This window comes from Periophthalmus magnuspinnatus, chromosome 22 (assembly GCF_009829125.3).
Source record: "Periophthalmus magnuspinnatus isolate fPerMag1 chromosome 22, fPerMag1.2.pri, whole genome shotgun sequence".
NCBI lineage: Eukaryota > Metazoa > Chordata > Actinopteri > Gobiiformes > Gobiidae > Periophthalmus > Periophthalmus magnuspinnatus.
Genome location: NC_047147.1, coordinates 21,505,072 through 21,532,802, shown reverse-complemented (window position 1 = coordinate 21,532,802; position 27,731 = coordinate 21,505,072). Strand labels below are relative to the sequence as shown.

The following is a 27,731-nucleotide window of genomic DNA, read 5'->3' as shown; positions in this document are numbered from 1 at the left end:
AGAAATGATTTACAACAAAACACACTTCCAGAATTGTTTTTCGTGATGAAACAACATCAACATAAAAAAGATCAGAAAATAGCCTATAATATGGACCTGTAAATTATTCTCAAAATTTATATTTGAAACATCACATTCCATCAAAATATGTGGGGCTAACATTGATACTCTGTAGAGACTGTTTGAATAAAGACCGGCTGAGATTGAATAAGAAGAAGCAGAGCACACAGGAGAGTTATCATTCTGTTGAGAAGTGGCCCACACTCAGCACTCTCTCTCCTGCCTGAAGTGTGTGCTGCTCTGGATCTAATACGAGGAACAGAGGGACGACAGACCAGAGCAGAGACACCAGAATCCCAGTTGGAAAATACCTTGCATTGGGACCATCAACATGGACATGCCAACCAGGTATGTGACAGGTTTTCATGTTTTTCAACTTATCCCACTTACTTTGGTAAGATAGTTATTGTGGTAAATATTTATCATAATTTCATAAGTTTGTGGAAAAATGTTGAAAAAAAAGCACCAAAATACAGGAAGTAGCAATGAGTTCTAAAACAGAATCCCTCTAACTATGTCATCAACATGGACAACTTCACTGTTGCCGGGGATCAGATTGATCAATAATAGGGACACCTAGAATGTTTCTTGTATAAAACCGGGACACATCGGTGGGTTGGATAATTCTACTGGGACAAGGGACACGGGGCTCAAAACTGGAACTGTCCCGGGTAAATGAGGACATCTGATCACCCTACATGTGTTGCGTTTTAACTTGTTCTTGTCTGGTACATTAATCAGAGCTTTTCAAACCCAAGCTGCTGTAAGCAATCAATCGATCAATCAATTAAACTTTATTTGTATAGCACTTTACAACAGCAAAAACTGAACCAAAGTGCTTTTCATAAGTGCATTAAAATGTAAAAACAACAACAACAAAAATTCTATATGCAAAACAACAAACAATTAAAAAAAAAGTCATTAGCTGAAGGCATCCATCCATCCATCCATCCATTTTCTTCCGCTTATCCGAGGCCGGGTCGTGGGGGTAGCAGTCTAAGCAGGGACTCCCAGACTTCCCTCACCCCGGACACGTCCTCCAGCTCCTCCGGAGGAGCTAGCTGAAGGCAATCGTGAACAAATGAGTCTTTAGCTTGGCTTTGAACAGGGACAAAGTAGTAACTGAGTGTAACACCAGGGGCAAAGAGGGGCACAGAAAATGAACGGTCACCCCATTGTTTCCTTTTGGTTCTGGGGACCTTCAGCAGGTGTTGCCTGGCCGACTGCAGAGCTCTGTTGGGCGTATGAGCCATTAACAGCTCGCAAAGATATAAAGGTGCAAGACCATGCAGAGCTTTAAAACATTAAAAGTTTAAAATCAATCCTGAAACGTACTGGGAGCCAATGGAGGAAGTACAGAACTGGGGTGATGTGACTATGTTTGCAAGTGTTTGTCAGAAGTTGGGCTGCAGCGTTTTGAACTAATTGCAAGCATTGCAGAGTGTATTGATTTACTCCAATATAAAGAGCATTACAATAGTCGATCCTGGAACAAATAAAAGCATGCATGGCCTTTTCCATGTCAGCTTGACAAAGAAATGGTTTGACTTTTGGCAGGAGACGAAGCTGAAAGAAACTGACTTTAACTACACTGTCAATATGTTTATCAAACTGCAAATACTCATAAAATTTAACCCCCAGGTTTCTGATTTTTCTGAAATTCTGAAATTCTGAATTTTGAACCAAACAATATACATTCTGTTTTGCTTTCATTTAAATGCAAAAAGTTTTGTGAAAGCCAGTGTTTAATGTCTGTCATGGCACTATGAACTGAAGTGCATTGGAACAATTTGAAGTCACAGGAAGATATATATATATATATGTGTGTGTGTGGGGGGGGGGGGGGGGGGGGGGGCTCCTCACACTGTAATGTAACTGAAAGATGCACAGGACACATCCACATTATCTCCAAACTAGGACTGTGCAAAAATCAAAAATATCAAAATATTGCTATATCATGTCATTTCCTTTAATGATACAGTATCACTATCGTGCGCTGCTGTATCGATATATCACCAAGGGTATTTTTATATATATATATATTTTACCAAATTATTCTGTCACAGCGCTACATTTGTGCGGCTTGTTTAGAGGAAAGAAACTCATTTATGCAGAACATCTGATATTTGATTCACTGTTTTGATGATTAAAATCGGTTTATTTCATATTAACTTTGGTTTAACAAAGACTTTTGGTGTCAAAGTTGTGTTTTAGTCGTGTTTTAGTCGATATGTTGTGATTCTTCAGAGCCGTTAAACTGCACATGTCTCTGTGTAAATGTAAACGTGGAGCTCGTATAAACTGTGGATGAATAAAACTGACACAGTCTAATGTGTTTCTATCGTTGGTAAAATGCACAAAACTAAATGGACTTTGTTATGTTCATTCATCTTCAATAAATGGAAGATAAATAAAAAAATAAAAACAATTAATATAGATTTTTGGGTGAAAATCGGGTTGATGATTAAGTGTCTCAAAAGCCTTTATTTTTCACTGAATCGTATTGAATCGATTTGAAAAATATCGTTTCAACAGTGTATCGGGGCCTATGTATCGACATATGCATCGTATCAGCAACTTAATGATACCCAGCGCTACTCCAAACTGACATATTGTTTTAACAAATGTTTTAATTAATACAATTTATTATTATTATTATTATTATTATTATTATTATTATTATTATTATTATTATTATTATTATTATTATTATTTATTTTATTTTTTATTTATTTTTAACTAATTAATTAATATTTATTGATTATTCAACCAGAAAATAATATTAATATATTTATTTGTGTATTAATTTGTGTTTGAGTGTTTGTGTTTGTATGTTTTTGTGTGTTTTGTGTGTGCATAAGTGCTCAAATATTCACACAGGCCTTGGACTGAGTCTCTGTGGAGCTGAAACACTCAGCTCTGGTCCTGCAGGTCTCACTCCAGTCACACCAGAGCCAGAGGTGATGCTTTTACTGCATGACCAACCTGTGATTACACCGTTACTATAGAAACAAATACAAATACTACATTATTACTCCGACACGCTGTCCTTTCAGGGTTTAAGAGCTAAATTATGATTTACCTGAAACATACAAAAAACAGCAGGAAATGATTAGAAAGTTGTTGAAAAAAGTTGAAAAAATTTATTCTGCTATTGACTTAATTGTGGGTCAAATGTGTATTATGTGTAATCATTAGCATTAGCTAATGCTAATCTGCGCCCCCCGACCACCAATCATCACACACACACCACTTGGGTGAAGTGTCTTGCCTAAGGACACAATGACAGAAGTTGGTCCGAGCGGGACTCGATCCTCCAACCTCTGTCACAGAATGACTGTCACATGTACAGTGTATTTTTAGTTTCCAGTGTGTGTTTGTTTACATTTTGAAGTGTGTGTGTGTGTGTTCACTGTTTGCAGTGTGTGGTTTGTAAATATATTTATTTTGACCCATACCACTTGTTTTGAATATATTTTATATACAAATACACATTATATATTGTGTTTTGATATGATTTATAAAAGTACAGTAATAGAGCATCTGTGCAGATACAGATTCCTCTCAGTGTGTATTGGTCATTGACTGTCTCTAGTTTATGAGTTGTAAAAATCAAGCAAAGGCTTCACACAATGGCTTATACTCATAATACAAGTCAGAGCTTTATCATAAAATTGTTAAGTGTGTTTTCAACATTGGAGTTTACAGTTGGCTTGGTTTGTTTGGAAGCTCATGTTTTGCCATAGTTAAAATTAAAGATTAAGATTAAAGATTTTTGTCATTTTCATTGTATAAGTGGCTAAAGCACTTAATTAAAAGTCTTATAACAGAAATGTAAATGCGGTAATTTGATTCTTTTAATAAACCATTTAACTTGGATGGATGTGATGCAGCATGACCACAGTGCGCACGTCTGATGTTGCTCACACTGGTCCATGGGACGCTCAGGGAGTTTGTGTGTTTGCTCAGACTCATGAAAAATTAGAGGGAACATTGGCTGTGTCATTTAATTACATCTTATTTTGTGTAATGTGTCCTGTTAGAGAGTTTATGCGGATTAAAAACAATATTTTTTGTTTTTAATCTGCATAAATGCTATATCTGTCTGTAGCTGACGTCATTGGTTTAATTGAAAAATGATTGCCACATTGGATTTGCACGCAACTTCTAATGTGGCCAATATATGTATCATTTTCTATGTATTAGTCTTTCATCACTGAAGAGCATTTACATCTAATCTTTTATTAGGATATATTGTCCTAATATGTCAGATTTCAACTTAAGCTGCTGCAATTTTGAATGATGCAAATGTCATAAGTCAATATTTATGGAAAAATATAGCCAAAAAGGGGAAAAAATAAAAATAAATAATATTGCCATCTGGTGGTTGTACCCAGTACTACATAATTGGTGTGACCCCAAAAGTCACCAAAAAACAGAATCCAAAACAAGAAAACAATGGAGATTTTGGTTCATTTTTTTTCCTGGGCCAAGAAAAAATATAAAAAAATTTGAGTGTGGTTTTGGTGACTCCAAGTCCCTCAGAAAAGTAGGGTCCCCATATATGGCAGTACTGCATGAGGTTCCCAAATGTCTTGGAAAACAAGTAGGTGTGTGTGTGTGTCTGTGTGTCTGTGTGTCTGTGTGTCTGTGTGTCTGTGTGTCTGTGTGTGTGTGTTTGGCTGACAGGCCATCCACAGCTTTAACAAAGGTTCTTTTGTATTTTCACAACATGAACATTTGAAAGGTGTGAGGCACTGGCCTATATTGAGGAAGTAATGTGGAAGACAAAATAATTTTTGACCCCTCGCAAAAACAGGTTGTTGGCAGAGATTGTTTGTACACAGAGAGAATAATTGAGCTCAACTGTAAAATGGTGGCCCCTCTCTCTGTAACTGCTGCTGTCAGGCTCATCATTCTGTTCTTAAAATTATCATCTTAATCCACTTTGTGTAATCCTGGTGTTTTTATTTAGCTATTTTGTCCAAAAATTGGAACATTAATAAGAGACCAGTCAGGTGCCTTCTATCCCTGAGGTCAGTCCACTAGCATTAGCAACAGGTTTGATTGACAGCTATCAGAGCTCGTTGCTAAGCGCCCGCCCTCTGCCAAAGTAGCGAGTGGGAAAGGTTTGTGAGTGCTTTAAGAACTTTGCGCCTGATGGGCTTTTTGACTGCACAACCAGATTTCCAATGTTTGCTGATTAGTCGCTGGCACTGCTCTGCCGACGAATCTGAAACCATTACAAATTGCAATTTAAATAATTGTACACCCTTTGTAATATTTTTAATGCGGTTTTGTTGTAATTATTGTAAATATATTTGTAATTGATAGATTTTCTATGTTGGCTTACATCTGAATGGTGTCTCCTTGTTCTTTTAGCTCTCCCAACACCTCTGAACAGGACTGTGACTTCAGTGTCCTCAACACCTCCTGGGTCCCTCCGTACATCTACACCATCTCTGCTCTGGGCATCCCCCTCAACCTGCTGGTGCTCCTGGTCTTCCTGCTCCACCGGCAGAAATGCACCGCCACCGAAATCTACCTGAGCAACTTGGCTGCTGCCGATCTCCTCCTCGTGGTCCTCATGCCTTTGTGGGCTGTGAATGAGGCTAATAACTACCACTGGACTTTTGGAGGACCCATGTGTACAATTCTTTCTCTTCCAATCGTCATGAACTACAACTGCAGCATCTATTTTCTCGTTCTGGTTTCCATTGACCGTTTTTTTGCATTGGTGTACCCACTAAAGCAATGCATACTGCGTAGACGTAAATACGCAATGTTGGGTTGCTTTTTGGTTTGGTGCTTGGGTTTGCTGCTAAACATCCCAATTCTTATGTGCAGAAAAGTAAAATTCCAAGATGACTTACTGTTTGATGAAATCAAGGAATACATATGCAGTGTGGATTGTTACTTTAATATCTTTGTTTCATATGATGTGATACAAACCATTGTTGCATCTGTTATTCCTCTTTTGATCATTTTATTCTGCACTGTTAAGATCGTCCACGCCCTGACAAGAAGGCCCAGCAACAGAAACAGCACACAACAAATGGAACACAAAGCCACCATATTAGTTCTTACTGTGTTTCTAGCTTTCTTTATCTGCTGGTTGCCATTCAGCTTAACGAGAATGACAGAGCTAGCTGTATTATTCGAACTCATTGAGGAAACGTGTAACTTCAGGTGGCATCAATTGTACAGCTACAGAATTATCTTCCTCAACGTTGGGTTTTTCAATAGCGCCCTTAATCCCGTCCTTTATGTCATCGTGAGTAAAAATTTTCGTAAGAAGATGTGGGAGGTGGGAAGAGGGCAAAGGTCAATGAGACCATGTCCAACAGGCGGATTACCACAAGCTTCCTAAATTCAACGTAGAATCGGAAGAGCTTCAACACTTCTAAAATAACTTTAATTTAAGACTTGAAATCTATATTATAATGTTGTTTCCACATCAAAAATATACCCAGAGTATGTTTTATTATACTCAATGTGTGAATGAAGCAAAACACGACTCCAAGCCCACAAGAGTTCATATTGTGTCTGCTACCTATTTGTCTTCGGGGAGATGTTATTTCATTACTTAGAATGTTCCACAGTAGACGGCTTCAGTGTGATGTTTGAGTTTTTCGCTCTCTCCCTGTCTGTCTCCTGAAATCATAGTTGTGCTACACCCAATTACGGTTATAGTTTTTTCCAACACAGAATATCAATACCACTTCCACGTTGCCTAAAGGTACAAAATAAACGCAGGCTGAGCCATCTCGTGAGTCTGCGGAGGATGTTGTTTCTGACAATGCCAGCTCCACCATTACCACAGGTGAACTTTCCACTGAGGCCTTGGTAAAGGACATCTTAGACACGACTGCAGCAGAAGCAACGCGTACTCAGGCTGTCATGAATCAGCCTATTGCTAAGTTGGAACTGTCACTAGATGGCAAAATTGACAACGTTATTAAACATATTGATGAGATTGCTGCTTCTTATTGGAAGTTGCCAAGCCAAGGTGGAGGTACACATCTCGGTGCTGGAGGGCAACATGATGCCGCTGAGAGTGGATGAGCTGACTAAATCCAGTGCAGAGTTGGCGGCCAAAGTTATGGATCTTGAAAGCCATTCGAGACGGGATGGTATTTGCCTGTAGAACCTGAAGGAGGCTGCGGAGGGGGCAAACCCTATCACATTTTCAATTTTCAAGTTCATCCCCACACTTCTGCAGTTTCCGAGACCTCCATTGACCGAGGAACATTTGGTTTCGCATGGCATTCCCTGCAATTTTGTCCTTTGAGAAAATGAGGTTGAGAAGTCTTTCACAGAGCCCAAGCGGACCAGGGCTTTTCTTGTGAGTTCTATGAACCGCAATGAACACGAACAATGTCACTATGATGTTCGTGCGGTGGTGTTGAGTGTTTAACTGACTTTTATGCTCTCTGGACTATGTTTTGATGTTTCTTCTTGTAAATTTTTATATTCACTTTTCATTTGAATAGCCTTAGAACATAGTAAATATGGAAGGGGTACTTAATGTGGTGATTAAAAAGTAACTTCTTTTTATACACTCTTTGTGTGACGGGCAGGGAGGAGTGATTTATGTAGGTTTGGGAGCCTTTTAGTTTTTATTTCCTAAGCATATCCTGTTTCTAGGGGTGCTTTTTCCTTCCTCCATGGGAGTGTTAGATATGGTTAATCCTTATCTTCTCATCATTTTTTGTTTGTATTACTGTATAGTTCATGTTATTATTTTCTTCATGTGTTTTGTTCTGTTCAGGTCCAGGACTTTTTCTTTATGGTGTAATCTGTGCTCTGTGTCACATGTGTCTAATAGCACTCATTTGAAAATATTAACTCTTAATGTAGGAGGTCTAAAGAATCCAGTAAAATTTGTTGTTATTTTAAATTACCTTCATAGCCAAGGTGTCCAAATTGTAATGCTTCAAGAGACTCACTTAGTCAAACGTGATAAAACCGTCTAGCAAACCAATTTTATAAGGTTGTAACTTTTTCTTCCACATCCAATAATGTGTAATGTGTAATATGTTCGCTCATCAAAAACATGCCTGAAGAGGTTTTAGATGTCATCCATGCATGTTTGATTATTTTAACAATCTCTCCTGGGCCTATTCGAACCGTCCCTAGAGACTAGAAGATTCTGTATAATGATCAGTCCACAAGCCTACGTCCATGGTCTCATGTGACAATTCTCCATACATGTACAAAAACATGACATAAAGCTGTACATAGTGACTTAACAAATGTGATGCAATGTACAGTAGTTCCATTAGTGCTGTTTGTGTTGCTGCTGTGAAGGGGGAGTGACTTAACTTGGGGAGCAAAAGGAGGGGAGACCCAGAGCATCAAAAACGAAAGTGAATACATTGTTTTCAGTAAATATAGTATTTTCAAAACAATAAAAGGTAACATGGTGATCTAAATATGTTATGTGTTATCAGTTAATACCCCATAGAAGTGTAATAGCCCCTCTGTAAATAATTATTCAGATTAATATTTCTTTAGGCCTTATATCATATTTAATAAAATGACAACACCCCCTTTTTGATACAAATTTGTCTTGTATTTCTCATTTAAGGAGCTGTATGTAGCCTGCACTCTTACTGTTAAAGTAACTACAATCACAACTGAACCTGTGTGTCCAGAGCCTTAACCTGCAGACAGAGACACATAGACATTTGTCTCATTCTCAGTTTATGGACAGGCCTCATGTGAAACCTCAGAACCTCCAGAATTCACTCACTGAGCTGCAGAGGCTGCACTAGCACTGATTCATGATTGGCTGGAGATGCTGGGGTTTAGGTAGTGATGATTCAGATCAGAGAGAGGCATTTTAGGTTTAAACCAACTGGATTTCAGCTTTGAAACTGACAACGCAAATGAGAGACTCAAAACACCAATATATGGTGCATCAGTAAAAGTTATATTTGTTCATGGAATTTAAAATCTTACACAGAGCTCCTTTAAACCATAAATGTAAACCACAGGCCTCAGTTTCTATCTTTACCATTTTCCACTGAAAAACAGTGAAACAGTGAAATATACAGCACCTGTTTAAATGTAGGTTTGGACCAAAACAGACGTGAACCATGTACATGTATTAACTGTTTTCATGGCACTATGGATTTCAAGGTTTCTGTAATGACTCCTGTACACCACATGGGGGCAGTACAGGGTTACTTTCATGAACTGTACAAACTTCAAATTGTGGGCCTTCTGTGAGAACTGAGCAGCTCTTTGGTGGCATCTTGTGATGAGACATTGCATGTAGGTCTACTGCATCTATACAGTCATTCTGTTTTTTGGACAGTGATGGGACTGAGTAACAGTCACGTTTACTTTTCACTATGACCATACTGACCATACTATGACCATACTTACCAATAAGTACTACTAGTAGTAGTAGTACAGGGAATAATGACATCTAATCCAATAAACTGCAAAAATAATAATTAAAACATAAAATAAACACATTCAAATACATAAAAAAATTATCAAAATGTTTAAAACAATAAAATGAATAAAAGACAAAGAGGACCACATAACTCACACATCATATATAAAACATTTTATCAACATCGCTCTGCCAAATTTCCAAACCAGAACTGAACCAGACCTGGGACTAGACTTAGACCAACCAGGTCTGTACCAGGACGAACCTAAAGCATAATTCAAGGTCCTATATTACATGAAATTGACTCTTGTGAGCTTTAAGCCCTGTTATAAACACAATATTGTGTATAATATTGTGTTGTTTTTTTTTCATTCCACATGTTTGAGTAACTCTTATTAGTCTGTTTACATTTCCAAAGCTCAAAATGCTCTGTTAAGCTTCAGATGTTTAAACTAAACTATAGTAGTTAAAGGCATCGTAACAAACAGGTAAGTCACAACATCCAAATCCCACAGTACGGTCCCCTCCTCTGGTGTGCACAAGTCTCTAACCACTGAAACAGCAGCTTTTCTTTTTCTTTTTTTTTAATGTAATAATAAATAGTATTTGTTGTGCTTTTTCTACACTCAAAGATATTTTACATTGGATTCTTCATTTACCGGTGATAGTAAACTATAGAATGTTCCTGAAATATCAGGAGACACAACATGTCTCAATGTGGCTAAAAAACCCTCTTGTCACGATCCCTGTCGGTCCTGTCTTTTTCCTCTCCCTTCTGTGTCTGAGCCTGGTGCTGGGGTGGAGATCTTGGCTCCTCCTGTGCACATGCCAGGACCTGACACTCAGCACCAGATCATCCGCGTATCTCTGTGGTACTCGCCTTTTTCTCTCATTGTTTTTTGTTACCACAAAAAAATCTTTATTGTATTCAATCGGCCAAACGTCTTAATTCCCGTCAAGCCTGTGTCATGATCCGCACTGTCCGCTCCTGGTTTTCCTCCCTTTGTGCTCTTCCCCCTCCCTCACCTGCCTGTACCTGGAGCTGGGCGGAGCTCTCGGCTCCTCCCGCGCACACCTGCTCCCCATCTGGCTAATCACCACACCTGCCATGGATAAGAGGAGATGGGAGAAGACACTCAGTGCGAGATCGTCTGTTTGTACTCACCCTGTCTGTGCTACGTTTCTGTGTTCCTGTCGTGCTCTGGCCCTGGATGTCTCCTGCCCACTCTGCCCTACACCCGTCTGGTCTGCCTGTTCCGGTGTTCCTGTCGAGCCTGTCGTCCTGTGGTCCCTTCATGTCCCCGGTCCCTGTGTTTCCTGTGTTCCTGCTCACCTGCTCACCTCCGGATCACCCGCTGTTCGTACTTTGTTCAATTGTTACAATAAATACTGTAAATCTGCCCCGAGTCTGCATCCCTTGGTCCGCTACACACACCCGTTACGACAGCCCGTTGGTCCCTATTCTTTAGCAGATTCAACTTCGTACTCACCTATAGCTCGGGATCCCGTAACATCAAAGCGGACATTCTCTCAGGAGGGGACCACAACCGCTCCAGAGCCCATCATTTCCAGCGGTCCACTGGGAGATTGAAGACCTGGTCCAGGAGGCTCAACACAACTACCCTGATCCAGGTAATGGCCCACCTGGTACTCTCTTTGTTACAGATCCTGTCCGCTCCAAGGTACTGGAATCTCGGTTTGCCTGCCATCCAGGGGTCAATTGCACACTCTCCCTCTTGAGACGTCATCTCTGGTGGCCCACTGTTGACAGAGATATTAGGGCCTACATCTCAGCGGGCCCGGTGTGTGCCAGGGGTAAGGTCTCCCACTCTCCACCTTCCGGCCTGCTTCAACCGCTCCCAGTCCCATGTGGCAGTGGACTTCGTGACAGGTCTCCCGCCGTCCCAAGGTAACAGTGATCCTCACTATTGTCAATCGTTTCTCCAAGGCAGCCCATTTTGTCGCCCTACCGCAGCTCCCGACTGCCAAGGGATGGCTGACCAAATAACCAACACTGTATTCCGGCTCCATGGGATTCCCTTGGATATAGTCTCGGAGCGAGGGACCCAGTTCACATCCCAGATGTGGCGCTCCTTCTGCGAGGGTCTAGGCGCATCAGTCAGCCTCGCATCTGGTTTTCACCCCCAGACCAACAGACAGACTGAGTAGGCTAATGAAGCCTTGGAGAAGGCGCTACACTGTGTGGTTCCTGCGAACCCTTTTGCCTGGTGCACATTCCTACCATGGAGCGAGTACAAGCACAATTCCCTGGTATATCCCCGTTCCAAGCCTCCCTAGGGTACCAGCCCCCGCTCTTCCCATTGGAAGAGAAGGACCTACCTACCTACCACCTTCAATGCTGCCACAGAGTCTGGGGAAGGACCTCTAATCTCTAATCTTGGTCTTTTTCCCCTCCCTTCTGTGTCTGAGCCTGGAGCTGGGGTGGAGATCTTGGCTCCTCCCGTGCACACCTGGAATTAATCCACAATCAGCTGCACCTGGGGAAGATAAGAGGAGCCAGGACCTGACACTCAGCGCCAGATCATCTGTGTATCTGTGGTACTCCCTGCTTAGCTCAGTTCATGTTTTTTCACATGCTGACTCTGCTAAACTCGATACTTTCGCTCCTCATCAGATCCCACTTCTTGGACCAGCTCAGCTCTCCCACCTCTGACCCTGCTCTTCTCTACCGGTACTGTTCCTCCCGTCTCTGCTAATCGTCCTCTGTCCCTGCAAACACCCCGCTCCTGACTCACCGTTTGATCTACCGTCATTTTTGCACTCTTGTAAATAAATACTGTTAAACCTTTCCCTGCATTCTGTCTTTTTGGTCCCTCTGTCAGACGTTACGACACCTCTATAGATTTTGCAGCAGCTGCCTGAGTCCATCTCTGGTGTACAGTACAATGTACCCGGATAATAAGTGCTGTTCAGTCCACTGTATGATCATGTCATAGTCGTTAAGCACATGATGCTGCTTCTATATCAATGAGTGATGTACAAATAGGCTCTACTTTCTCTGTGTGTGGGCGTGATTGGTCATTAACAGCCAACTTCACATGAACGCAGTGACCATGGTTCATTTGGCTTGTTCTTTGTTTTAATTTCTCAAAGGCATTTCATGATTTTGAGAATTACGTGATACTATCTCGACAGTATGTGATAGTTTCAGGTTAAAACATGATACAAAATTATCTTGAAATAACGTGATCTGTAAAATGAGGAAGTACAGAAAGAGTGGAGAACTTTTGCACATTTGTATCATGGAAGAGATATAGACTGTGCTACTAGTGCTGTCATAACTTTTCCCACCAGTAGTAGTAGTAGTAGTAGTAGTACATAGCCCCTCTGGCAGTAAGACTAGAGACCCCATCACAAATGGTAAGATGAGCCCGTGAGGGAGCACTGAAATGACCGTGTCAGCACTGTAGGCTGCCTGTGGCTGAGTGAACTCAACTCGGAGCTAAGGGAGACGGATTATCTGAGTCGCCCTCTTTACACACTTGATATTTGATTTATTTCTTTCCAGACATTTCAGTCTTAAGTCAAGGAAACAATCAAAATACACCTGTCTGAAAAAGGAAAAGGAAAAAAGCCAAAGCTTTTGGCACCTACCCCTTTTATACAGCAGAACCAGCGCTCGTCTTTTGTTGACAAGCAGGCTCTGAGTCCTCATTCTGATACAGTAATGTGTCCAGTGTTTTTCTGCTGTCACTGTCACACAGTAATCTCTCCCCACGTATAAAGTTGAGCTGGACACTGGTGCTGAGTGAGAGAGAACATTCAGGTTTTTAAAAGCAGGCTCAAGACCCATCTTTTTAGCATAGCTTTTGATTAGTATTTATCACTTTAGTTTACTTCTCTATGTATTTAGGCTTATTTAGGCTGGCTAGTGTGTTTATGTTGATATCCATGTTTTACTTATGTTTTATTTACTTGTTTAGCTTTGACTTATTTTATTACTTTTAATAATTTTAGATTTGCCAGTGTTTCCTCTGAGGAGCCCTCTGCACCGGAAGCTGTGGTTGGCTGTGGCTGCTGGGCCCTGGCTCGTGGGCCCTGGAGGTTTGGTCTTGACCTCATCTCTTCTCTGGGCCCTGGGCTGGTGTCCTGTGGCTGCGGGTGACCCTGCTCCTGGTGCAGATGATTCCTCTGGTGGCGCTCTCTCATCTGGTTCATCTTTATCCAGCCTATTGCACTTAAACATATTTTAATGAAACCAAAGGTATTTTTATATGTGTTGGGGTGGGGGGTGTTTATTGATATGTTGGGGTTGGGTTGTTTGGCTGTGGGGTGGTTGGGTGGGTTTGGTGAGTAGGACTGTTTTTAATGCACTGTAAAGCACTTTGTGTTACATTTTTTGTATGAAAAGCACTTTATAAATAAAGTTTGTTGTTGTTGTTGTTGAGTGGCAGCAGTAAGATGGAGCTAGTGACCAGACGGATAAACTGGATGGATAGTACATGAGAATGTGGAGGAATAGTGACTCACTTTGACAGAACATCAGTAAATCACCAGATTTGAATATATTAAAACAATATAAACATACTCTGTGTTGGAACAGCACCTCATGTCTGCACCCGGGTGCACTGCATTTTATTCACTTTGACCTTCCACTGTATCTCCACAGTACTGAACACACTGAGTAAACATGTTTAGGTATGATCGAGCTGTTCAAATATGTGAAATTTGTGCAATAGTGAGGGCGAACCACTTCTAGCACTACTGCTATTACTACTACTCACATTACTACTACTCGCCCACTACTACAGGTGCAAAAACATACGACTTAACATTTATAGGCTTAAAATTATCACTTAACTTAACATTTATCACCATATGTCTGTACAAGCACGTAAAAGTGGACTGAACCTCCACTCTTGCCGTACTTCTTGTTTACATATTACATTATTTCAAGTTCATTTTATATCACGTTTTAACAGGAAACTATAGGTTAATGTTAAAACGTCATACTGTCAATTTAACAGATACAGAACTGTATGTGGACACTGCTGTACTATTGAGTGATTTTTCCCCTCTTCATTAGAGAGAACAAAAGTATCAAATATGACCAGGCATGGCATGAGCAGCTTACAGTAAATCCCATGTTATCTGACACTGGAGTTTTATGTCCAGTGCATTAACTATTGATTGTTTTCTCTGCCATTAGTGTTCATTTAATGAGGATGGTACTTTATGACATTTGAGTGCTTGGCAGCTTGAGTAATAAGAGAAACGTATACTATTTTCCACAGTAAAACCTGAAGGTATTGAACACATTCGTTCTTTATCCCGCTAACCTAAAACTATCTAAAACGATCTGAGTCAGTTTTCTTCACAAACATTAAAAATGTGGAGAAATACTCTCCTAACTACTACTACTATACTGAATAAGGAGCAGCGTTTTCACAGCGGATGGACATGGAAAAAGCACTAGATTTAATTTCAATCCTTAGATGGATAAGCCTATACTCTTTGTAGAAAAATGAAGATATGTAAATAAACAAGTACTAATGGGAATTTATGTAGCCACTTTCTCACATAGTCAGGTGTATATATTAGTTTAGGGAGGGGAACCCACCTGACATGAGGTTTCAGCTTTTCTTTTTCTTTCTTTTCCTTTTCCTCTTTTTTTCTTTAGGTTAGGATATGTGTTTCTATTGTTTTTTGAGCTCATTGTGATACAAGGTGGGAGTTTTGGGATTTCCCTATCTTTTGTTTACTATGTATTATTGCACAAACTGAAATAACATGGCAACTTGTCTGTGTAGACCCTCAGTCATACAGGTCTGATCCATAGCAAAAGACGAAGTTCAAATCTGTCAACTGGACAAATCGTTGTAGGAGTGAAGACGTTTCGCTGTTCATTCAAGCCGCTTCTTCACTCTCAGGACTGAAGAAGCGGCTAAGATCTGTGCCTCTATCTTTAAAGCAGTGGTTAGTGTCTTTGAGGTGGAGATGCACAGCAGACTGGAGTCCAGAGGAGCTCTCATTGAGGTGTTGGTACATCCACTTATTCTCCATAAGAGATCCTCAGCGAGAGCTCCTAACCACTCCACTATGTTTTAAAACTCCATACACCTTCACTAAAATCATTTGTATCATTTCCGTCCTGGAATTGTCATTTTCCACTGAACTAACATTAAAGGTATTTGTTAACTTGAAAACTACCACTACCACGATTAGACAGACAAATAATAAAGTGTTACTTAAAAATGTGTGGCTGAAACAAAACACAACTCCAGGTTTGTGTTTGAGGAGTTAGATAGAAATGGCCAACCCATTTTTTTCATAGTGTACTGTGATGTGTTTTAAATTCATTACTATTTTTTCATTATTTTACTACAGTTTTGAATAAATGCCAGTTGTCTCCTGTAGCTCAAATGAAGTGCTCTCATGTGTGAGTTGTGTCTGGTGCATGTTATACTTGTCCGTATCATCTTTGGAACCTGTTTCAGGCACCTATTCTTCCATCTCGTCCTCCGACTTGAGCTCATGGGTGGCTCGGCTGACAGGCGGATGCAGGTCAACGTCTTGGTAGATGTGTACCGCAGAATCTGCGCTCAGACCTCAATAGAGAGAAGAAACAGGAGTAGTAACTTGTTCTTTTATTGTGAGTCTCATGTAGTTGTGCTGGTACAAGTGCTCTTAGCAGAGGTGTATGTAGAAGTGAAAGGATTTGCGTGTGAATATGACAGAGGGTCCTCACCTGCCCTCCCTTTCTCACAGTCACCCTTGTTATTAGCTTTGGCACAAGCCAACTGTTTGCATACTTTTTACATACCGTCATCCTAATAATAATTGAGCCATGGGGCACCCCTTTGCTTCAGGTAAAAAAAAAAAAAAAAAAAAAGATTGAAACCCATCAGCTACTAATGCCTGGTTTTGTTTTAAAGATAATTTAAAACCAGTTACATGTAGCATTGTCAAATCCAGTATGTCCCAGATACTTCAAGGGGATTTTATGATCCACTGAATGAAAAGCTTTAGTTAAATCAGTAAACAGAGCTACACAATTTATCTGTCATCAAAGGCAGTGAAGATGTCATTTCAAACTTTTGTGGTTGCAGTGACAGTACTATGCCCTTTTCTGAAATGATTGATAAGATTTTAAAATAGTGCATTTATTGAAATAAATTGTAACTTCATTTGCAGCTAACTTTTATAGACAAGGTCATTAAGATATTGTCCGGAAATGATTTACGTTTTCAGTTGTTCCACCTTTAAAGGCAAAATGTGCCATTTTCCATAATTCTGGTATAATTGCCATTTGAATTGATCATTCATCCATCCATTTTCTTCTGCTTATCTGGGGCCGGGTCACAGGGGCAGCAGTCTAAGCAAGGACTCCCAGACTTCCCTCACCCCGGACACGTTCTCCAGCTCTTCCGGTGGGACCCCAAGGCATTCCCAGGCCAGCCAGAGCTCAGAGTAGGAACGTAGATTGACCGGTAATTCGAGAGCTTTGCCTTGCGACTCAGCTCCTTCTTTAACACAACGGATCGATACAGCAACCGCATCACTGCAGACGCTGCACCAATCTGCCTGTCAATCTCACGCCCCATCCTTCCCACACTCGTGAACAAGACCCCGAGATACTTGAACTCCTCCATTTGAATTGATACATGATTTTATTAAATATGGTGCAGCTATTCACAGTAGTTTTGGGTCAAGGTCCTCAGCTCCCGTGGACTCGTTTGGGTCTAAGCAGTGCATTTAGGACCTACATGTAAGTGAAAGGTCTTAAATACTGCAATCTGCCAGAGGTGCAGATTCAACATAGTCAAGATCAGAAGGATCACCATTATTATCCAAAACATCACATGCACAGATAAAATGCCTATCAAAAGCATCACATATTTCCTTTTTAGAATTTACAATATGAATGAAACAAAACACAACTCCAGGTATGTTTTTCATGATAACAAAGATCAAAAATAGCCATAATATGGGCCCTTTAAAATATTCTCATAATTTATATTTTGAAACATCACATTCTGCCAAAATATGTGGAATATATAACTTCTCCTTAATGGCACTGATACTCTGTAGACAGAGACTGTTTGAACAAAGACCTGTTTTGATTGAATAAGCAGAAGCAGGTCACACATGGAGGCGGGAGAGGGAGTGCTGAGGGTGGGCCACTTCCCGATAGAGTGAGCCTTCTCTTACGTCTACAGAAATGTGTGCTGCTCTGGAACTAATAAGAGGGAGAGAGTGAATGCAAACAAGAACAGAGACACCAGAATCCCAGTTGGAAAACACCTCGCATCCGAACCAACATGGACATGCCAACCAGGTATGGAGAAGGTTTTAATTATGTTATTCTGTTAAAGTGATAGGTTTTCATGTTTTTCTACTTGGCTGGTTTGGTGAGATAGTTGGTGTGGTAAATATTCATCATAATTTCAGTTTGTGGAAAAAAGTGTATATGAGAAGTATCACTGAGTTCTAAAACAGAATCACTCTATGTCATCAACATGGAAAATTCAATCCATAATTCAGGGACAATTTACACATAAGAAAGGCATTTTTCTGGCAAGTTCAAACGTCTCTGTTTTATTCTTGTGTGTTTTAGGGTGACCAGTTTTCCAAAATTCAATCGTGGAACACACTCGGATGTAAACAAACAACAATATATCAAACCCTTTACTGTAGAGGGGGGATCAGATTGGTAAAAAATAGGGACACCTGGGACATTTCTTGTATAAAACTGCGACACATCAATGGTTTTGGATAAATCTACTGGGACAGGGGACACAGGGCTCAAAACTGGGACTGTCCCAGGTAAAAACATAGTCCTTACTCTGAGTGGGCTCACATTTCCTCAAACCTTATTTGGCCTTATGTACGGCTTCCTCCTTCTTGACTCCATGAAAATGTGGTCTTGGCTATTGCTCCATCTCTTTTTTTCTGCAGCAATTTGGATTTTAGTGTTTCTTCATAGCAGGCTTGCAATAAAGATGGCAGCATTTCTAGAAAAACAGTGGTAATAATTCAATACAGCTGTTAGCTTTTACTTCAAAGGACAACGAGAACAGTCTGCACGACAGAAGGTCGACTCCTCTCAACCAGAATGTTCAAATGTGTTTTTATTTATAAGTTGAAGAAGTTAAGTAGGAGGGAGAGAGAGGGAGAAAACAATATTTATCAAACATCCACTATGTAACGTTCCTGTCTGCTCGTCTCCTGCCTGCAATGCTTCATCGTATGACATTAATCATATGTATCTACATGAAGACACCAAACACTACAGGATAATTTGTCAAATTTAAGCCCTGATTTGTTTCTTTCCGACTCTGGGGAGGCGCGACCCGACTTTGGATCTTCATGTGCACTGTTTGTGATTTCAGAGCAGCTCTGAGCTAGAAATTCTGGCCATGAATACAATGAACAGAAACAGTGACAAAAGGCAGTCCAACATACAGTGGGAACTGGCACTTTTGTTTGGTCCGTAGGCATAGTGAAGGTGTGGAGCACTTCCTGTATTACCACATAACATCACAAGTTGGAATAAAGTGTTTTATCTTTGAGGAAAGAGTTCAGCATAAATATGCAGGATTTGTGTGTTCAACATGTGAATGAAACAGAACACAACTCCAGGTATGTTTTGATGACATAAGATTATAACGTAAATCAGAAAATAGTGTAATATGGGGCCTTTTAAAGTATAAACAGCCAGGAAACAGCTGACAGAGGTGCACTAGCTTGTAGCTCACAACCTTTAGTTTGTGGTACGCGGTCTCTTCGCTGCAGTCTTTGTGCTCAGAGGATTGTAAGATTTAAAATCTCGTCTGAATCTCCTCACGTCTGTGGACTGAAAAATCTTGTAGTGTGTGGTGGGTTTTCCATGTGATCTGCAATAAGACTGCTGTGTGACATTTTTGTTAGGGTCCAAAGGGTCATTTACAGCCTCCATCACTGGGTGGGATTTTAAAGGTATTAATATTGCTAAATCTAAAAATAAATATAAAGGCAATTCATATGCAGCCATCTCACAGGACTGTTCTCATTCTCACAGGGAGCCAGTGTGCCTGATGTGTGAAGACATATTTATATGTTAGTCACTGGAGTAAAGCTGAATGACTCCACTCTATGTCCTGTCTTTCGTATACGGCCTGACGAAAGGTTCAGCAGGCCATATACATATATTTATTCTCCCTCTCTCTATTCTTCTCTCACAGAGCTGATAATGCATTTTAGGACCTCCGGTGTTTCCTCTGTAGGAGCCCTCTGTGCCAGGAGCAGTGGTTGATGGTTGTTGAGGTCTGTTTCGTGGGCTCATCTCTCCCCTGGGCCTGTGTCCTGGTGGAAGGTTGGTGTTTCAGCCTCATCATTCCGGCTGGCTGCAAGCGGCTCTCTGCTCTTGGTGCAGATGGCTCCTCTGATGGGGCTTTCTAAACTGTTTTTTGTGTATTTAATTTTTTTCATTTATCTTTATTTGTACAGGGAGAGCCCAATGAGAGTACTCAGACAAATAAGTCAATTTAAAACATTAAAAACAGGTGCAGGTCTGAGATAAATGTTTGTCACCAAACTAACTAAATTGCAGTTGAGGTACCAAAGTATCCAGTTTCAAATGTCCTTGAAATATGTTCCATTTCTGGGAAGCAAAACACCCAAAAGTTTGTTTTTTCTTACCTACTTCAGTTCATGTGCAGCCAATCCTTGGACTTACAAGGACAATACAATCGTGACATCTTGTATTAAAAGTCTATCAAGTAGTTCCTTAAAAATATCAGCAGATGCTGCACTTGCATACAAGTGCAGCATCATCTGTTTATATGTCTATGAGGCTTTCTCTTAAATTGCAACCAACTGAATGAATGAATATAGTAAAAAAGTAGTGGTCCCAAAATTGAGCTTTGGGGCACTCCTTTGCTTAAAGTTTAGACATTTCATTTAAACCCATCAGCTACTAATGCATGGGTTATGTTTTAAAGATAATTTAAAACCAGTTCCATGTAGCCTTGTCAAATCCAGTATGCTTCAAACACTTCAAGAGGATTTTATGACCCACTGAATGACAAGTGTTAGTTAAACCAATAAATAGAATAAAGACAAATGAAAATGTCATTTAAAACTTTTGTGGTTGCAGTGACAGTACTATGGCCTATTCTGAAACCTGATTCTAATTTGCTGCTAAAATTGCTATGCTGGCGAATTTGAAACCATTAGAAATTGCTATTTAAATAATTGTAAATACTTTGTAATGTTTTGAATATAGTTTTGTTGTAATTATTGTAAATATATTTTTTAGTAATTGATTGATTTTATTCGTTGGCTTACATCTGAATAGTGCTTTCTTGTTCTTGCAGCTCTCCCAACACCTGGACTGCGAAGGACTGCGACTCCAGTGATCTGAACAGCTTCTGGATCTATTCGTCCATCTTCACCATCTCCGCTCTGGGCATCCCCCTCAACCTGCTGGTGCTCCTGGTCTTCCTGCTCCACCAGAAGAAATGCAACTCCACTGAAATCTACCTGAGCAACTTGGCCGCTGCCGATCTCTTCCTGGTGGTCCTCATGTGTTTCTGGGGCATATACGTGGCCATTGACCCCCACTCGAGCTTCGAAGGACCCATGTGTGCATTTGCCTCTGTTCTATTCATCATGAACTACAACTGCAGCATCTATTTTCTCGTTCTGGTTTCCATTGACCGTTTTTTTGCATTGGTGTACCCACTGAAGCAATGCATACTGCGTAGACGTAAATACGCGATCTTGGCTTGCTTTTTGGTTTGGTGCTTTTGTTTGCTACTAAACATCCCGACTCTTATATGCAAAAAATCTATATTACTAAATGTCTTGCCGTATAATGAACCTGAGCCATACATATGCGGTCGGGATTGTTCTATCGATGTCTATTACATAAACGAGATGATACAAACCATTATCGCGTTTATTATTCCTCTTCTCATCATTTTATTCTGCACTGTTAAGATCGTCCACACCCTGACAAGAAGGCTCAGCAACAGAGACAGCACACAACAAACGGAACACAAAGCCACCATTTTAGTTCTTACTGTGTTTCTAGCTTTCTTTATCTGCTGGTCGCCATTTAGCATAACAAGAATAATAGGGCTAGCTGTTCGAATGAACCTCATCGAGGATACGTGTAGCCTATCGCGTCACTTGTACAACTGCAGAATTATCTTCCTCAACTTTGGGTTTTTCAATAGCGACCTTAATCCCCTCCTGTACGTCATCGTGGGTAAGAATTTTCGTAAGAAGATGTGGGAGGTGGGAAGATGCATAAAAAATATAGAGTTGTTTCCCTCACACACCTCAATTAGTAATACAGGAAGTGTTCCACTTAACTGTTAACTTAAACTACTGCTTCATGACATCACAAGGTGGAACAGAGCATTTTGAGCTTTGGAGTTTAGACAGACTAATAATACAGAATTACTCAATGTGTGAATCAATCAAAACATGATTCCAGGTTTCTAACATGGCTTAAAGCTCACAAGAGTACATTTTTCATAATATGGAACCTTTAATATTGAAACTGCAATAACAAATGTAACAAAAAGAAACACAAGAACAACAAAAACAAATCTTGGACCACACACTCGCAGAAACCACACTCGTCCACAGGGGAAGTGAACTTAGCATTCTCAAGGAATGTTATCATTTAATGCTCCATAGAAGTGTAATACTCCCTCTGTAAATAATTATTCATATTCATATTTCTTTAGGATTATCATCACAGTAAAACATCAGGTCAGTATTTCTATCAGGTGCATGTGTGAATATGATTTTGCTATTTGTAATGAAGTGAAATTAATGTCTTGAATTTGCACCAATATAAAGAATATTTGATAAATATTTTGTACATTTTGTTAATGAAAAGATCTGCATTATTTGCACTAACTTACAATGTCACAAATGATATGAGACCCATCTGAGTGAAGATAATGTAAAATATAATGATCAACTCTGTGTTTCTTTGCCTTTTCACTCATGTACAGATGTATTGATGCCTTATGTCATATTTAATAAAATGACAACACCCCCTTTTTGATACAAATTTGTCTGTTTTGTATGTAGCCTGCACTCTTACTGTTAAAGTAACTACAATCACAACTGAACCTGTATGTCCAGAGCCTTAACCTGCAGACAGAGACACATAGACATTTGTCTAACTCTCAGTTTATGGACAGGCCTCATGTGAAAACTCAGAACCTCCAGAATTCACTCACTGAGCTGCAGAGGCTGCACTAGCACTGATTCATGATTGGCTAGAGATGCTGGGGTTTAGGTAGTGATGATTCAGATCAGAGAGAGGCATTTTAGGTTTAAACCAACTGGATTTCAGCTTTGAAACTGGCAACGCAAATGAAAGACTCAAAACACCAATATATGGTACATCAGTAAAAGTTATATTTGAACATGTTTACCTTGTATCTGAGGACACAGTTAGGTCATATTCATGGAATTTAAAATCTAAATCTTACACAGAGCTCCTTTAAACATAAAGGACCACAGCCCTCAGTTTCTATCTTTACTATTTTCCACTGAAAAACAGTGAAACAGTGAAATATACAGCACCTGTTTAAATGTAGGTTTGGACCAAAACAGACGTGAACCATGTACATGTATTAACTGTTTTCATGGCACTATGGATTTCAAGAAGGTTTCTGTAATGACTCCTGTACACCACATGGGGGCAGTACAGGGTTACTTTCATGAACTGTACAAACGTCTAATCTAATGGCTTCTAATCCAATAAACAGCAATAATAATAATTAAAACGCTCTCTCTCTCTCTCTCTCTCTCTCTCTCTCTCTCTCTCTCTCTCTCTCTCTCTCTCTCTCTCTCTCTCTCTCTCTCTCTCTCTATATATATATATATATATATATATATATATATATACATATATATATATATACATATATATATATACATATATATATACACATATATATATACACATATATATATACACATATATATATACACATATATATATACACATATATATATACACATATATATATACACATATATATATACACATATATATATATGTATATATATATATGTATATGTATATATATATATATATATATATATATATATATATATACATATATACATATATACATATATATATATATATATATACATATATACATATATACATATATATATATATATATATACATATATATATATATATATATATATATATATATATATATATATATATATATATATATATATATATATATATATATATATATATATATATATATATATATATATATATATATATATATATATATATATATATATATATATATATAAATAAGACGAAGAGGACCACATAACTCACACATTATATATAAAACACTTTACCAACATCGCTCTGCCAAATTTCCAAACCAGAACTGAACCAGACCTGGGACTAGACTTATACCAACCAGGTCTGTACCAGGACGAACCTAAAGCATAATTCAAGGTCCTATATTACATGAAATTGACTCTTGTGAGCTTTAAGCCCTGTTATAAACACAATATTGTGTATAATATTGTGTTTATTTCATTCACACATGTTTGAGTAACTCTTATTAGTCTGTTTACATTTCCAAAGCTCAAAATGCTCTGTTAAGCTTCAGATGTTTAAACTAAACTATAGTAGTTAAAGGCATCGTAACAAGTAAGGGTAAGTAAGGGTAAGTCACAATATCCAAATCCCACAGTACGGTCCCCTCCTCTGGTGTGTACAAGTCTCTGTAATAATACAGAGTATATAATATGTAATGTAATAATACATTGTATTTGTTGTGCTTTTTCTACACTCAAAGATGTTTTACAGGGGATTCTTCATTCACCAGTGATAGTAAACTATAGAATGTTCATGGAATATTAGGAGACACGACACGTCATAACGTGGCTGAAAAACCCTCTGTAGACTTTGTAGCTGCCACATGTTTGAGTCCATCTCTGGTGTACAGTACAATGTACCAGGATAATAAGTGCTGTTCATTCAGTCCACTGTATGATCATGTCATAGTTGTTAAGCACATGATGCTGCTTCTATATCGATGAGTGATGTACAAATAGGCTCTACTTCCTCTGTGATGTAACGTGTATGGGCGTGATTGGCCACTAAGTGCCAATTTCACATGAACACAGTGACTGCAAATGCATTTCATGATTTTGATTGATGGTGTGTGTGAAGTAGGCAGCTCTTACCTTTTCTATGATTCTGGTTGGTTGACTGGCGCTAACCCTGTGCATGTTGTACAGCGGGATTAAACCTGTCCTGTACTTGATTAAACTCAATTTGGAGCTAAGGGAGACGGATTACCTGAGTCGCTCTCTTTACGCACAGCAGAAGCAGCTCTCTTTTGTTGACAAAGCCTACACCTTTAGTAAAAAAATAATTTAATAGCACCTAATAAGCAGGCTCTGGGTCATCATTCTGATACAGTAATCTGTCCAGTGTTTTTCTGCTCAGGATGCTAGTCAAGCCTTGGATTCAGGAGGAGCAGTGTGGTTTTCGCCCCAGTCATGGAACACTGGACCAGCTCTATACTCTCCATCGGGTGCTCAAGGGTTCATGGGAGTTTGCCCAACAAGTCCACATGTGTTTTGTGGATCTGGAGAAGGCATTTGACCGTGTCCCTCGTGGTGTCCTTTGGGGGGTGCTCTGGGAGTATGGGGTCCGGGGCCCTTTGCTAAGGGCTGTCCGGTCCCTGTATGACCAGAGCAGGAGCTGTGTTCGCGTTGCTGGCAGGAAGTCAGACCTGTTCCTGGTGCATGTTGGACTCCGCCAGGGCTGCCCTTTGTCATCGGTTCCATTCATCATATTCATGTACAGAATTTCTAGACGCAGCCAGGGGCTGGAGGGGGTCTGGTTTGGGAACTACAGGATTTCATCTCTGCTGTTTGCAGATGATGTTGTCCTGATGGCTTCATTGAGCCAAGACCTGCAACAGGCACTGGGGCACTTTGCAGCCGAGTGTGACTGGGATGAGAATGAGCTCATCTAAATCCAAAGCCATGATTCTCAACCAAAAATTGGTGGCTTGCCCTTTTCAGGTGGGGAGTCTCTGCCTCAAGTGGAGGAGTTCAAGTACCTCAGGGTCTTGTTCACGAGTGAGGGAAGGTGAGGGAGTGTGAGATTGACAGGCAGATTGACAGGCAGATCGGTGCAGCGTCTGCAGTGATGTGGTCGCTGTATCTGACTGTTGTAGTAAAGAAGGAGCTGAGTTGGAAGGCAAAGCTCTTGATTTACTGGTCAATCTACGTTCCTACCCTCACCTATGGTCATGAGCTCTGGGTAATGACTGAAAGGACAAGATCGTGGATACAAGCGGCCGAAATGGGTTTCCTCTGCAGGGTGGTTGGGTGCTCCCTTAGGGATAGGGTGATGAACTCGGTCACACGGGAGGAGCTCGGAATACAGCCACTGCCCCTCCATGTCAAGCAGAACCAGCTGAGGTGGCTCGGGCATCTGCCCAGGATGTCTCCTGGACACCTGTTCTGGGCATGTCCCACCAGGAGGAGGCCCCGGGGAAGACCCGGGACACACTAGAGGGATTATGTCTCTCAGCTGGCCTGGGAATGCCTTGGGGTCCCACCAGAGGAGCGGGAGGACATGTCTGGGGTCAGGGAAGTCTGGGAGTCCCTGCTGAGACTGCTGCACTCGCGACCCAGCCCTGGATAAACAGAAGAAAATGGATGGAGAGATGTTTTTCTGTTGTCACTGTCACAGTATTCTCTCCCCCATGTGTAAAGTTGAGCTGGATACTGGTGCTGAGTGGCGGCAGTAAGATGGAGCTAGTGACCAGACTTATAAACTGGATGGATAGTACATGAGAACATGGAGGAACAGTGACTCACTTTGACAGAACATCAGTAAATCACCAAATTTGAATATATTAAAACAACATAAACATACTCTGTGTTGGAACAGCACCTCATGTCTGCACCCGGGTGCACTGCATTTTATTCACTTTGACCTTCTACTGTATCTCCACAGTACTGAACACACTGAGTAAACATGTTTACGTATAATCGAGTTGTTCAAATATGTGAAATTTGTGCAATAGTGAGGGCGAACCACTTCTAGCACTACTGCTATTACTACTACTCACATTACTACTACTCGCCCACTACTACAGGTGCAAAAACATACAACTTAACATTTATAGGCTTAAAATTATCACTTAACTTAACATTTATCACCATATGTCTGTACAAGCACGTAAAAGTGGACTGAACCTCCACTCTTGCCGTACTTCTTGTTTACATATTACATTATTTCAAGTTCATTTTATATCAGGTTTTAACAGGAAACTTTAGGTTAATGTTAAAAGGTCATACTGTCAATTTAACAGATACAGAACTGTATGTGGACACTGCTGTACTATTGAGTGATTTTTCCCCTCTTCATTAGAGAGAACAAAAGTATCAAATACGACCGATTTAAGGCATGAGCAGCTTACAGTAAATCCCATGTTATCTGACACTGGAGTTTTATATCCAATGCATTAGCTATTGTTTGTTTTCTCTGCCATTAGTGTTCATTTAATGAGGATGGTACTTTATGACATTTGAGTGCTTGGCAACTTGAGTAATAAGAGAGAAATGTATACTATTTTCCACAGTAAAACTTGAAGGTATTGAACACATTCGTTCTTTATCCGGCTAACCTAAAACTATTTTCTTCACAAACATTAAAAATGTGGAGAAATACTCTCCTAACTACTACTACACAATGGAACTAAATAAGGAGCATTGTTTTCACAGCGGATGGACATGGAAAAGGCACTAGATTTAATTTCAATCCTTAGATGGATAAGCCTATACTCTTTGTAGAAAAATGAAGATATGTAAATAAACAAGTACTAATGGGAATTTATGTAGCCACTTTCTCACATAGTCAGGTGTATATATTAGTTTAGGGAGGGGAACCCACCTGACATGAGGTTTCAGCTTTTCTTTTTCTTTCTTTTTCTTTTCCTCTTTTTTTCTTTGGGCTAGGATATGTGTTTCTATTGTTTTTTTGAGCTAATGGTGATACAGGGTGGAAGTTTTGGTATTTCCATATCTTTTATCTTTTTAAACATCACATTCTGCCAAAATATGTGGAATATATAACTTCTCCTTAATGGCACTGATACTCTGTAGACAGAGACTGTTTGAACAACGACCTGTTTTGATTGAATAAGCAGAAGCAGGTCACACATGGAGGCGGGAGAGGGAGTGCTGAGGGTGGGCCACTTCCCAATAGAGTGAGCCTTCTCTT

At 39.9% G+C, this 27,731-nt stretch overlaps 2 protein-coding genes across 2 annotated transcripts; both read left to right on the top strand.

Annotated features, from left to right (window-relative positions):
* Nucleotides 1-348: 348 nt before the first annotated feature.
* Nucleotides 349-6,430, top strand: LOC117390112 (B2 bradykinin receptor-like). Its single transcript, XM_033987764.2, has 2 exons — nucleotides 349-408; nucleotides 5,443-6,430. The coding sequence occupies exons 1-2, from the start codon at nucleotides 392-394 to the stop codon at nucleotides 6,428-6,430; spliced, it is 1,005 nt and encodes a 334-aa protein (XP_033843655.2). The 5' UTR covers nucleotides 349-391.
* Nucleotides 6,431-17,664: 11,234 nt separating this feature from the next.
* LOC129457345 (B2 bradykinin receptor-like) lies at nucleotides 17,665-22,493 on the top strand. Its single transcript, XM_055231173.1, has 2 exons — nucleotides 17,665-17,765; nucleotides 20,785-22,493. Exons 1-2 carry the CDS (start codon nucleotides 17,749-17,751, stop codon nucleotides 21,791-21,793), a joined length of 1,026 nt encoding a protein of 341 aa, XP_055087148.1. The 5' UTR covers nucleotides 17,665-17,748; the 3' UTR covers nucleotides 21,794-22,493.
* Nucleotides 22,494-27,731: the final 5,238 nt, after the last annotated feature.